The 14,330-nt window shown below is 51.0% G+C and overlaps 1 protein-coding gene across 1 annotated transcript in view; it reads right to left on the bottom strand.

Annotated features, from left to right (window-relative positions):
* Nucleotides 1-535: 535 nt before the first annotated feature.
* Nucleotides 536-14,330, bottom strand: part of MYBBP1A (MYB binding protein 1a) — a 59,620-nt gene continuing 45,825 nt past the window's right edge. Inside the window, exons 25-27 of the mRNA XM_032201134.1 lie at nt 3,936-4,037; nt 2,722-2,846; nt 536-1,156 (exon numbers count right to left, since the gene is read on the bottom strand). Coding sequence (XP_032057025.1) covers nt 658-1,156; nt 2,722-2,846; nt 3,936-4,037 — 726 coding nt within the window. The 3' untranslated portion in view covers nt 536-657. The remainder of the gene's footprint in view (nt 1,157-2,721; nt 2,847-3,935; nt 4,038-14,330) is intronic.

The following is a 14,330-nucleotide window of genomic DNA, read 5'->3' as shown; positions in this document are numbered from 1 at the left end:
CTGCGGGCCTGGCAGCCCAGCAGATCCATTAACCATTTCCATTGCTTCACTGCTTTATTGATGTCCCTGTGCTGTCACAGGGGCCGTCACCCTTCCAGCAAAGGGCTGTGCAAGAGAAAGCAAAGCGGTGAGCTCATGGTAGTTACTGGTGACACCTGAGTGGCCCAAATTGTATATATTTAACCTCAGAATATGCAAGTGCAAACCCATTTAACCCCCAGGCATGTCAGGTATCCAGCATCTCCCAGCCTGGAAAAGCTGCAAGCACTGCTGGGCCTGGCCAGGACAGAAACATCCCTTTAGGGATCACTCCTGAACCTCCAGGGCTCGACCACACAACAGCAGTGCCAGCTCACCACCATCTCCCCAGGGGATCCAAGCAAGCCTCCTGCATTTGCCTTGGGGAAATCAAGGGGAAAAAAAGGAGGCCATGCTCCCCAGCACAGGCTGTTTGGCACTGCCAGAGCCCAGAGAGGACGAGGCCTCCTGAAGCTTTAGCTGAACCTCCCACACAAGCCAGACCTACAGCTTTAGAGCTCAGCATTATGGCAGTTTTATTTAAATTCAAGGAGGGCATAAAAATATAGTTATAAAAGATGCTAAAACAGTCCTCTGAGTCACATTAGCCATGCCAGGCCTGGGTGAGTCCATGAAGTTTTACTCCTGCAGCGCTGGAGCTTTTTTCTCTTTCCTTTTCTTCTTGGCTTTGCCCTGCTTCTGCGGGGTCTCCTGGCTGGCACTCCCTTTGGCTTTCTTTGCAGCTGGAACCTGCTCAGCTTCGTTACCTGCATCACCTTTTCTTTTTCTATTCTTCTTCTTCTTCTTTTTGTCAGCCACGGCATCACCGTTCACAGCTCCACCCTTGCTGCCTGCTGCTGCCACCCCATTCTCCCTGACCCCTCTGTTCCGATTCTTGTGTTTCTTGCTGCCAGGCACAGGGCCTTGCTTTTGCTCGGGGCTTCCTGTTCCCAGGGCTTGCCCCTCTGGGGCTGCTGGCTCTCCATCTTTTCTACCTCCTGGTGCTACTCCGTTCTCCTGGACGCCTTTCTTGCGATTCTTGCGTTTCTTGGTCTCTGGGAGGAAGCCTTTCTTCTTCCGCTTCAGCGGCTCTGCTGCCTGCACGGGTTTATTGGCTGCTTTCTCTTTCTTGGGCTTCCTGCAGAGAGAACACCAAAAATCAACACTAACTCAGTTTACAGCCAGGAAGCACCGTGGTGCACGCTCCAGGCAGGCCATGACCAGGTAGAAGCAGGAGGAAGCGGAGAACCCCCCCTAAACCCTTCCAGCCTCACCCAGGCAGCCCAGTATAACCCAGTTACTGCCCTGCACCAGCTCAGTCCCCAGAAAGGCACCTGAAAAGGAACCAGGCTGCGATCCCACAGCCCTTCTGGAGAGTTGCGCCAGTTCAGAGTGGAAAAAAAAAACATCCTGAGAACACGATGTTAGTGTTTGCCTCTCAGCACCTCCACAAACCACACCTGCTGCAGGTCCGGTCCAGCTCACCTGCACAAAGATCCCTGGGTCCCACAGCAAGACGGCACCAACAGGGGCAGCAGGCTGCGCCCTCAAACCCCATCCCTTCCTCAGGCAGCACACAAAACTCGGTGTTTCATGCCCACTAAACCCTCAGCCACCCCGTTTGCAGTCTCTCCTTGCTGCTAACCCAGGCCTTGCCCCTGGGCCAGACCCAGCAGCGCGGTGCCAAGCGAGCTGTGTGGGACTGCTGACGGGACCAGGGCTGTGCCACGGGGCTGGGTGAGGCCACCGTGCCCTGGCAGGCTGTTGGAGGCATCAGGAGGGGCCACAGCAACAGTTTCAGCTGCCTTGTGCAATTCCTCCCTGCCTGTGAGCCCTCTCACAGTGAGCCACGTGCAAGCCTTTCCCCCAGAACCTCTTGCAGGGCTGAGATGCCTCAGATGAGGCCACCCACAGGCTGGGGCTGTGACTCCCAGCCGTCAGCAGAGCCACCCAGAGCTGTGCACAGTGCTAAATGCTGCCAGAAGGAAGAGGAAACAAAAAGCCCAATTGCAAGCTACTGGCAGGAAGGAAAAAAAGATCCTGCCCTTCTTTTTCCCCAGGAGTAAAAGTCAAATCCAGGTGCCATTTAGCATGGGAGCACTGAAGCACGAAGGCTGAACGCTCCCAGCCTTCAAAGCTGCAAGGCAACCTGGCTGGGGACCCAGGCACCGAGGAGCCCAAAAATCCCTGGAGGGGGCTGAAGGCCCTGGGCAGGGTCTCTCTGGTATTCACTCACTTCCCCTGACAGCTACTCGCTCCCTCCAGGCTCACATCTGCAGGATCAGCCCACGCTGATGTGGCAGGAGCTGAGTGATTGAGCCCAGCCCAGAAATGCCCCGCAACGTTGGCGATGGCTCTTGCACCAGGCCACTGCTCAGAGCTGCAGGTGCTCTGTCCTTGGGTAATCGACTGTCTTACATCTGCTGGCAAGAGCAGATCAGATATCAGACATGCCTCGCAACCCTCTCCCAAGAAAGGCCTGATCCTAACCATGCACACACCTGAGCAATGAACCTAGCACCAAGCAAAATGAGAAGCGTTTCACCCTCACCACCCCAGCAGCTCCAGTTAAGTCAAACCCCAGTCTGAGCTCGGTGCCTTGATTTCCCTTCCCTTCCTGCTTCCCCAGGCCAAAGAAGCCAAGCAGGACAGGCAGGCAGCCCTGCAGGCGAGCCGAGAAGCCCGGGTGCCAGCCCTACGTACGTGTGGTTCAGCCACCGCATGGCATTCCAGTAGAGAGAGTCGAGGCGTGCTGACTTCCCGATGCCTTCCTGCTGGTTCAGAGCTACCAGCACTTTGTCCAGCTCCATCAGCTCCACGTGCAGCTTCTGCAAGAGGCAAGTGCACACTGACAACGTGCAGGGTGAGCTCAGAAGGAGCCACCTGGCTTCTCTAGGCCACTGCCCTGAGCCCATCCACAAACACGCTTCAAGTTGGGGGCAAAAACTGGCGAGTTACACCACTACATACAGGGTTTGCTTGAAAACTGGGTCTCTAGCATGCCAAACATGAGTCTAAGCTAGAATTATCTGGCATGAAAGGGACTGAAAGGTCCTTTAGTCCTTTTTCCTTTTCACCCTGTGACTGGGAAAGGGGGGATGAAGATGATGTGCTATGTACCTACCCTAAAGAAAAGCAGAAGTGTTTTCAGTCTGGTTTCGAAAGAACTCAATCATGCTGCTTCTGACTGCCTGTAACAGCTTCTGTGACCCAGTGGACAATCTCAGTAAAACCAGACAGAAAGGGGTGTCTCAGAGGCTGTTCAGGTCCTCCAAGAACCCCGGAAATAATCTCTCTCCCCACCCACTTTCCTATTAGGTCTCCACAAAGAAATGGGCTGTGGTGCAAGCTTATCAGTAGGAAACTGGGCTTCAGCAATTATGCTGCTTGCGTTATTTTGCTCTCATAAATAAAACCATGTTGGAAACTTATTTTGTCACCTATAGAAAATCTCCTTGTGTTCAAAAATACCATTTTTCTTTAGAGCTGAACAATGCCCCATTCCAGCTCACAAAGCTTCTGCGTAAGTCTCAGTTTCTGGTAATCAGTCTCTGGGGTTCAGTGAAGAGGAGAGAGCGATCATCTGGGACAAAACCCAGCTCACCCCCACTGTACCCTAGGCAGCATTTCTCCCGATGAGAAAGGAGATGGCACGGATGTTTGTGGAACACTGCACAAATCCTTCAGCAAGTTCTTGGAGATCAGCTCTCAAGAGCTACGGATCTCTCCTTCAGACTGGAGGGGTTTTCTGTACTCAAATCCAGCCAGGCGTTCCCTCCAAGGGAAGGGATGTAGTGACGAAGCAGTAACAAGGTAAAATCCAGGCCTGAGAGCTGACAGAGCCCTTGGTGGTACAGCCCTTTGGCAGTCCGTGTGTCGAGGAGTCAAAGCCCCGCGGGATCGGGTCATGCTCTCACCTGCTGCGTCACGGTTTTGAGGAGGAAGTTCAACAGCTCCAAGCTCCTGGCAACTTTCTCCTTCTCGGCCTTCACCCTAAACTCGTCGACCATTTTCAAAGTCTGCAAATTAAAGGGAGAGATGGAAGAGGAGGGAACGTTAAATGGGGAAACAAATCGCTCTTCTCAGGGAAAGCAGAAAATCGGTAGGGGTTTGCAGGGTTAACCTGTCACCAAAACAACTCTGGAACGACGAAACCCACCAAACGCCTGGGAGGGTATGAGGTGGGAGCTGCTGTAGCCCAGGTTAATTAAAAAGCATCCGGACAAAATAAGAGCAAGCATATCACAAAGGCACCACCCTGCTGCTCTCCCTCGTCTCTAAGCTGAAGCAAAACTGGCGACAGGTTGCTGGCTCCTGGAGAAAAAGAGGGAAGACAATAACCCCGTATGGAAAGGCCAGGAGAGTGGCAGACAACAGACTCACCTGAGGGACAGCAGCAACCCAGCTGCAGGAGCTGGGATTTGCACGCAAGGCGCTAATGTAAAAACCCATTAACACTCACGCCTGGGAAATCCCAGTTGCCAGCACTAGAACAGGGCTTGTCAATCAAGCTTAAACCCGCTGAAAAGGATGGAGAAAATCTCATCGCTTTGTGTTACCTTTATGTGCTGCAGGCTTTCTGAGACACTGAAAGGTCTGGCTTAGAGGAAAATCACTCCTGAGACAGGTCAAATAAAAGCCAGAGTTATTTACAAGTGGAGAAGCGCAGCAAAGAGCCACGGAAAGGCAGCTGGATCAGAGCGGCCACCCAGGGGCTCAGGGGTGCTCATCCTCTGCCTGCAGCTGGTCCTCGCAGCCCTGCTTACGTGGTCCTTATCCTCCCTGCTGCACTGCTGTGTGAATGCACAACCACAGCAAGCCCCGTGGCTGGTACGGGTACGCTAACGTGAGTCGGATTTGTGGGGACAAGCGTGCCATCGCCTGCGGTGTGCCCATGGCAGCTCCTGTCCCTGCAGGAGGCTGTGCTCGTGGCCAAGCTGCCTCTGCCTGGAGTGTGAGTGTGCCAAAGTGGTAACGGGCAAGGTTTGCCCCAGCCAGAGCACCCTCGGGTGATGAGGTGCTGCACCAAACCTGTACCTGGTGGTCCAGAGGTGGGGGTGTGCTGCGAGGTGCCTCCTCTCCCTTAGAGCAGCTGCAGCTTTCCCTGGAAGGCATTTGCAGGGCTTAAAGGAAACGGTTCTCCAGCTATGGCAGCATAAAGCAGGCAAATAAAGTAAAAATCCTTGCAGACACTGAGAGGAGGGAGGAATTAATTCCCCAAAGCGAGGCTGTTGGGCAGTGACCCCCCCAACAGCAAATACCGATGGCCAGCAAGAGCCTAAGGAACACTCTGAGCAGAAAACCAGGGGAGACCACAAAATGCTCTGCAGGAATAGCGGCCTGCAAGCCCAGTTATGTACTGTCTGTGCAGGATTCCAACCCCTGGAAGTGCCTCTTTAAATAACAAAAACACAGCCATCTCCTGACCAGGACACACGAGCTCTGTGTCAGAAAGCCACCACGGTTTGCTGGCTGGAATCGAAGTGGCAACTTCATCTGCCCATCAGTACCTCGCTGACAATCACTGCCTCCTGATAGACAGACGAGCTGCAACCCTGCTCCAGAGATGTCATTAACCTGCAAGGTCACACAATTCAATGGCTCGGAAGTCTCTCAGGTGAAACAAGGAACAAATATTGGGGTGTGCAACTAAAAAACCCCATCACATGTAGGACACAATGGGCCCTGCACACTCCATGAATTGCACCTACCACGGTAAGTAACAGGAATGGTCAGCAAATCAGTTATGAAACAAAGACTGATTCACATAAAACGTTTCTTTGCAGTGTTAGAAGAAGATAGTGGTAGGCTAACAGTCCTTGCTGGTTCAAGCAGCTTTCCGAGAGGCTGTTTAGGTTCAGGTCTCTGTTTTGCTAAGTCACAGTGAGAGAAAATCAGCACAGGCTGTCAGCACTTGGACAGGAGCAAGAGGAAGCAGGACCATACTGTGAGGAGGAGCCACAGTGAAGTCAACTAAAATTTCATCATTTTAATATACAAATGATAAAGAATTAAGAAGGTGTTCCAAATAAATTGCATTTTCACTGTAGATAAGTGATGCATCTAAATCGTGCAGGCTTGGCTGTCTGTCCTTGCTGCCATCCCTTCTCACAGCATTGATATTCTGAAGGGTTTGAAGCACACCCTGCTGAAGTCAATAGACAAACCTCTGAACAGCACTCGAGGGGCTGATGCTACAAGTCCACGGCAGTTGTCAGGTGCTTGGGAAACTGGGACGTGCACTGAGTGGTCTGGGTGCCCGACCAAACTCCTGCAGAGCTGCAGAAGGAAAGGCAGCGTGGCTTCCCTGCTGGAGATGGGAGATACCACGGGGCTACTGACATCACTGCAGTGAGACTAAACATCGAAATTAAAGGACGTGTTTTGCATGAGCCTGGAAACCAAGGCATGGTTACACCCGCACAAACAGCCAGAGGCGATCCAGTACAATTTAGGTGCTCTGCAAACAAACAGCTCCCTACTAACACGGATTGCTTTGAAACAGCTCTCAAAAGACCAGGAAGGAGCAAGGAAAACGGTGGGGGGTGGATGGAGAAGCCAGAGGAGCAACAAAAAAGCAGCAGATAGTGAAGAAGTGCAGAATGCACAATTCTGTCTGGTCCAGCACTGCCAGGTATTGCTTTAAGGAAGCTGGATGCAGAAAAGCGTTGCCGTTCCTCAACTGCTCTCCTTTCCCCTTCCCTTCTGCTTCAAAGGGCATAAAAGAAATGTACTCCAACGAGCACAGAAATGCCAGCTCCTCTGTATGTGGCACGGTTCAGACAGCCCTGCCTCCGCAGAGTCTCCAGCCCAGTTCCTGCTCAGCTCGGTGCCATTTTCCCAATCTCGCCACCACGCAGAACTTCCCCATGACTTGCTACCAAAGATGCTCTCTGCTGTCACGCCGTGCTTCGCTCCCTCCCTCCCATAGCAGGGAGTGCACACAGCCCGGCATTTGGGGTTTGTGTTGGGATGTTAATAAAGGAAACTGATGGGGCTGCTGGCAAGCCTTGGGGACTGCTCCCAGGGAATGAAATCCCAAGTCTCTTCCACGCTGAGTCCAAACCTCAAAAGCAGCTTTCCCAATTCCTAAATTCTTAATGTCCTAAATTCTTGCTACATGCAGTACCCACCTTGTCTGTAGGCTGGGGGTTTGCAAAGCAGATTACTTGGGTCCCTCACTCGGTGATCTGGAAGCTGAAGCTAGCACTGCCACCCCGAGTGCGTGGGTCAGGCGTTTTAGGGGCCTACAATAATTTCATTTGGGGCACGTGTAAAATGCAATAAAAATAAAGCGAAAACCATTATGTAACAGATGGCAGACTGCAACACGTGGCAAACGTGCCTTAAAAAGAAAAGCAGCATTTCAGTCATCTGCAGCATCCTTCGGAGAGCCTCACACACCGGTTAGATTGCGAAAGCCCTGCACGAGGTATCTCCATTTTACACAGCAGAACTGAGGCACAAAGCAGTGGCTTTGCTTCCAGCTCTGCTGTAGGTGATGGAGGGTCCAGTGAAAACCCAGCCAAGCTTGTCAGACTGCCTGTTCTGTGATTCTCTGCCATGTGCTGTTTGCAAAGGCATCCAACTCTCCCTTCCCCAGCCCTCTAAAAGCACTAGGAGTGGCATAATCCCATCACCTAACACGAAGAGCAGGGAGCACGTGGCTTGTACTCAGGAGCCACACTTCACCACTTGCTGATCTTGTTCTTTTGCTGCCATTTCTGCCTCTGTTACTCTGCTCCTTCAGTAACAGCCAGGCCCAATTTCAGGGAACCCTGGTTCCAGTTCCAGCTCGGTAATACCCGTGACAGGTAATCGCGCCTGCACATCTCGGCTGTCAGCATATCTGGGCAGGTCACTTTCCAAAAGGAAAAAGTAGGGAGGCAGTTTCCACAGCTGGAACTCCCACCTCGTCACAAGCCAATGCAGCAACACGGTTCCTGCCTCACCCTGCGTGGATTCAGCTGGCAGAGGTTGGGGCTTGCTGTGCCAAACACGCTGCTTCCAGGGGCCTCTGGCTGTGGCTGGTGGATGGCACTCCTGGATCCAGAGTCCTCTGCTTCTAGGATTTCTACAAGAACAGCACATCCTCAGCAACCTATCCATCAGTATTTCTTTTCTTTCTAAGCCCTGTTATCCCAGCTATTTCAGGATCCAACCTTCACTGCGCCTCTCACTGCGGTCCCCAGCATTACTTCACCTCCACAAGGGCTGCGGAAAACAAGTTTGTTGGCGCACAGGAGGTGAATACCCGCAGTAATTACTCACAGAAGTAGGACAGGGAGATGGCAGCTAGAAAGGGGCATTAACCACGTAGCTCCATGCCTCAGATTCCCAGGCTGGATTTTAGCCAAAGCCCAGGACCCCTCTAAAAGCTGCAACAGAGCAACAAGTGCTGCGTGTGCATCTGGAGCCAGTCAGCATCCCAGCCACTGCCCCGCTCTCCCTGCAGGGAAATGGCACTAAGCTGTTTCAGGGAGCAAAGCAGTGTTTCTGGAAGTCTCCCCAATTGCAGCTGCCCGCAACCTCAGCCTCCTGCTCCTCCTCCCATTCACAGGTACCGCGGTGGGGACATGCTCAGCCCCGACTTACAAGGCACAGCAGTACCTCGGCGTCCGGATGAGCACCCTGCCATCGAGAGCAGAGCACATCCCGCTGGATGTGAACACCGTGTAACGTTTATGCATTCCCAGCACGTCCTTCAGCCTGCTCCATTGTTCAAAACAAACAGCCCTTCCCCTCCGTGGGCTCAGCCTGACAGATCTGCGCACTCCGGTGAAGCCCGGCCAACCTGCATTCTTTCCACCCGCCGTGCTATCTCCATCCTTCCCCCTCCTCCCCCAAACAGACCTGATGCTGACGGATAAATGTGCAGATTCACGGCCGAACGCAGTGCCAGGAGCCTCCTGCAAAACACACACCTCCACCCGCCCCGCACGGCCTTGCACCCCCTGGCACAGCCCGGGGCTGCTGCCCTGAGCTCTGTTCTCCAGCAGCAAACAGCTCAGCCAAGTTTCCGCCCCGCTGAACGTCCGTGGTCACACTCAGATAGAGCTCAAGAAGCCTGAGCTCGCTTTGCTGACTGCTTCCACGCTGGCTCTGAAAGCTGAAGCTTTGCTCTTTGCTCCGTGCTGCTCACAAGGTCCCTGAGCACAGACACGACCTGATGTTTTGCTGCTGCTGTGGCTCGGCTCCCCGTGGTGGAGCCACACTCTGAGGGCCCCCCTAAGCGGGTTTGGGGCCCTACAAGTACGTGCCCATTACCTGAGCCGAAGCGCAAGATCTCCCATGTCAACAGGCAGGTGAGCTGAGAGGTGTGGGAGGGGAACAGTCCTCCTGTGCTGTTCAGAGCAATAACAAACCGAGCTAATAACAAACTGAAAAGCAAATGAAGGATTTCAGCATTCGGCACGCTCGTAGCTCCTGTCATTATCTGATGCAAGCACCCTTGTCTCACCTGTAATTACCCTCCCCTTGCTCCTGAGGGGCATGCCAGCCTTATTCCCACCATTTTGCAGAGGCTCAGGATGCTGAGCACAGCACTGACCCACACAGACCATGGCAGAGCCAGGAATCAGCCAGAACTTCATAAAACCCAGGCGAGCCATCTCCAAACACTTCCTTCGTGACCGTGTTCATTGAACACGCTCAAACTTAGGGCTAAATAATGGAAGATGAGATGGGGAGGAGGGAAGAGTGGGCTTTCCATCCATCCACAGAGCAAGATCCACTTTTCACACTAATGCACACAGTTTACATTAGCACATCCACACAGGGAGGGGTTCTCACACCACCCACTTGAAGGGCTGCTGCCAAGAGCACTAAAGGAGGAAAAAAAGCATGGACAATCCCTCCTCCCTTCGTTCCCTCTCACTGAAGTTTCTGAAGACTGAAAGTGTAGACAGAGAGAGTAGGGGACTAAGCAGACCCACATGCTGAAGCGTGTAATTAAAGGTCCTTTTCTGCAATGTTTATTTTGGCTGTTATTAGAGGGAGGAGCCCAGAAATCAAGATGACATTCTTACAGAAAATGCCAGGGCTTTCCCAAGTTTAAAGATCTGATCATTTTCTCCATAGACCGCATGCAAAAGCAGCAGGGAAAAACCATACAGGACAGCGGAGGGAACAGAGGGAATGAATTCTCCGCAGAGACATCCAGTACTCTGAAAGCACGTCAAAGATATCAGTTAAATCACGACTGGCCTCATTTTACAAGCTGAGAGGCTGAGAAAGGGCAATGAATTAAGAATTTATAAGGATGGACAGATAAAAGTTCAGACAATCTTCAAGAAAAAAAGAAAGAAGAATGGCTTTCTTAGAGATTTGATGAAGTCACTGTTAATAATTTATCTCCATACAAATGAAGACACCAGTAATCAAATGTGATGCCCTTCAGAAATGAAGGGCAGGAGGCTGTGTAGCATAACTCTCTCTGCTTCTTCACATGCCGAGTGGCTCCAGCTACTGTCTTTAAATCCCTTGCTGAACCACACGACACCGACAAAACCCTCTAATGCCCTATGATGGAAGTCTTCAGAGAGTATAGAGTAACTTTCAAACTATGAGTCCTGGAAAAGAGGTTTATCTATGAATAAAAAAAAGAAAAGAGGGTTATCTATACCACTCCTCGCCCGGGCCATGTAATCCCCTGCCTGTCTACACTCGCTCCTTTCTACAGAAAAACAGCTTTGGTCCAGCCCTGAAGCTGGGTCCTGGGTCCTGTGAGTGTTTTTACACCCCAGGATGCCCTGATTGCACTTGGGGACCAACCGACCAACCTGAACGCTCTGCGCTCTGCTCTTCCTGTCCTTTACGCAGGATACAACACTGGCAAAACAAGTGAAAGAAAAAAGAAACCAGTGAAGTTGGGCCCTTCCTCTCACGTACTTACTGCACAAGTCAGACAAAGGAAACCCTCAGGAAACTGCTGTGTACAAGCCAGAGAAAGCAGCTTTACCAACAGTTTTTCTGACAGCTGTTTTGTTTTGAAGTTGCCCAGCCACAAAAATACGCTTTTTGTGGCACACTCCTCAAATCCTTTTCCACTTCCCCCTGACTTTCATGTTGTAACTGGGAGTTTCAGCTTAAGTTGGGAGTTACACGAAGCACCTCGGTTCAGGAGGGCAAGCCAGTCCCTGGGAAAGGGATGACACAAAAAGGTAATGAAATTATGTATTCAGATCCCGGAGCTTCCTGCCCCAAATCTGTCACTGAGTTACTAAAAATTGGCATGGCTTCAAGATCACTCTAAAGACAAGACAGCGATTTTATAACCCATCAGAGAGAAAACAGAAATACACCTAACAAGGGGGACAAACACCAAAACATGCCCACAATGACAACCAGCAGGGATGAAAGACCAAACTGAGAGCAGCACGATAAAGTCAAAAAGATGATGTGTGATCCCTAGCAAAGAGATCCCTCACCAAAACGGTGACTGTTCCCTACGGGATATGGGGAATTTGGGCCTCCCGGGTCCTGCCACTGACTCTGGGCAGCCTGAACCCACGGCCACCAGCTTCCTCCTGCAGATAGCACAGGGACAGGGACTGGTGCCCAACACAGAGCTCTTCTGAAGCCAAGTTAAGGAACAGTCAGATCATCCAAGCAGAGAGAGGGTCTCTGGGATGTCCCAGGAGATCAAAGCTCGATTCTTGGCTCGCCTCCCAGCCAAGCATGTCATCTGCAAAACAGGGAGAACAACTGCAGCTAAACGCATCAGCTCTTGGATTTCTGCAGAATACTTTCATCATTACATCAGCAACTCACTGGTTAGAATTTCCTTTGTAAAGCGCTTTGAGACCTGCTGATAAAAGAACAAAGCTGTCTCGAAGAGGAAGGAGTCTCTCTCAGAGGCTACAGCATCTCAGGTGAGCTCTGTCATTTACAGCATGAGGCAACAGCACTTTGTACTGTAAACACAACTGAGCTGTCTAGACTCCCAACCTCAGAATAAACTTGAACAGCCGTCCAAAGGTTCTGCTTGGTGTGATGCAGCCTGTTGAGGACATAGGAGGCCAAAACTGTGCTAGAACTCTCTCTCTGCTCCTCACCACGGCCTGCTGTTCAATAAAAGCAGCTCACAGGGCAGTCCCAGGGCCTGTGGATGATGTTTTCTACCCCAAAGACCCAGCAGGAAAAGCCAAGGTCACCAACAGCAAGTAGGGCTCTCTGAAGAACGAGTCAACCCCACAGTAACCACAAGGATATCAAGATTTGCCTTGCTGACAGCAAGGAGGTGGCAGACATGAACCCCTCATGACTGTGATATCTGTTTTATAAGCATGCTTAAGCATCTTGGGAACAAATAAGGTCACATTAGCTTATGTAAGCACAAGAGCCATTGCCCCACAGCAGCCGGAGCTGCTATTTCAGGAAGCTGTCTCTTCATTTAAAGCTCCTGGCTGTTGATTCTCCCTCATCTGCCTCTTGCTTTTGCACAGATAATTCAATGATATCCAAGGCTGCAGTCTTCTCACGTTGCTTTTTCCCCAGTTCCAGCACGTATCACTGCCCCACACCCCGCCAGGCTCCTCACCAGGTGGTCTGTAGGTATGCAGTGCACGCACTGAGGCAGCACAGGACGGAAAGCAGACAGCAGCAGGTAGCCTCCTGTCCTCTCACACAGCCTTACACCTGCAATGACAATCCTGCACTTCGAGAGCCACCAGCCCCATAGCTACAAACCTGACCAAGGACACAGAGCGCAGGAGGAAAGCCTTCAGGGGGCAGCTTAAGGACAGTGCCACTGCCTGACTTACAAGTGCACGTCAGCCTCCTCAGTCGCAGAGTTGGCCCTCCCAGGCTGTTTCACTGGCTCGCTGTGTCAGAGGGGTATAAAATCCTGCATTACCATTTTTTCTTCTTAAATGATCTCTTTGTGAAATATGGTGGCAGGAAAGGCCCATGACAGCAAACACAGATCTTTTAGCTAGAGGTAGGACGATAAAATTTCATCATTTAGGATTTCCAGAGCATTGTGAATTGCTGCCCTCAGTCAGTTTCTCGTGGGTAAGTGCTCCCACACCAACACCTACCTGTGAACACATCTCCTCAGAAATCAGGGCTGACCCACTGAAACAAGATGGAGCTTCAGGAGACAGCTGCAGCTCTGCAAGTGCCCTCCCTACCCTCTAGATAAGCAGAGGCATGGACAGACTCTGGGGACAGCAATGGTGTTGTTTGGCCCAAGCTCTTACTAATAGCAATTGCTTACTCCAAGCAATCTCACCCCATAATTTCAGCACCAAGCCTGTAACTTCCACCTGGCCTGCAGCTCCTCCTTCAGACAAGCACACAATTTTCACCCGGAAATTCAGAGCTAATAAACTCAGCAAGTTATTTTAATGGTGGATTATTCCCTTAGACAAATGTATCTTTTCTACAGATGCAAAATTGCCCAATTTCCAGCCTCCAGATTTCACTGTGACTTCTAAGTGGGATTTTTATTATCTCCAAAAGAGATCAGTCACGATACGAATATTGTTCTACTACACAAGAAAGCTGCTGCATGTTTTTACAGCTATTACTCAGGTGTGCATTTCAGAGAAAACGTGCAAAAAGACACGGAATACCTTCTGCAGCTCTAGAAAGTTTTACAGCACAAGTGTCAGCCTTTGGCCATGAGTTAAAACTGTTGTACGGAATATAAGGTCTTTGATCCCTACAAACTGCAGCAACATTTAAAGAGGAGCAGCCGATCCAACTCCAAGGAGCCATACCAGCACTGTGCTGCTGCAAAAGCAGAGCAGGAGGAAAGGAGGGAAAAAAATGCATATACATCCACCTACAGAGCGAATGGGAATGGAAAAATGTTATGTCAGAGCTTTTTGAGAACAGCCAAAAAGAGAAGTAGCACCCGTGTGCCGCTGGCAGCTAACAGTGTAGGAGGCTGCTGCCCACAGGGTACACCTCGCACAGCCCAAACAAACTGACACTATTTCCCAGGAATTTTTCTTTAAACACAAATGGCCACAGAAATGAGAGGCGCTGAGGAAGCTTTGGTAGCAAAGCTCATTAAAATATTGGAGGGGTTGCAAGATGCTAAACTTTCCCTGCCGAGGATAGCATAAAGGCATCGTAAACGTTTGTGGTTTCCCAGTGAATCACTGAAGTCCTGCAGGCGTTTAGCTGCTGCAGAGAAACATGGAGAAACCAAGCTGGGAGGAGTGGCATGTTTTGTGTAGCTGGAAAATAAAACCATAGCTAACTCCACCCATTGGATTCCTGATGTCACCATTAAATACAAGCATTTAATGAAGCCCAGGATTACCTGCTTCATCAAGTATTGTAAACACCACCTCTGAATT

This window comes from Aythya fuligula, chromosome 20, assembly GCF_009819795.1.
Source record: "Aythya fuligula isolate bAytFul2 chromosome 20, bAytFul2.pri, whole genome shotgun sequence".
Classification (NCBI taxonomy): Eukaryota; Metazoa; Chordata; class Aves; order Anseriformes; family Anatidae; genus Aythya; species Aythya fuligula.
Note: the sequence above shows the minus strand (reverse complement) of the source record. Positions and strands in the feature narration are given on the sequence as shown.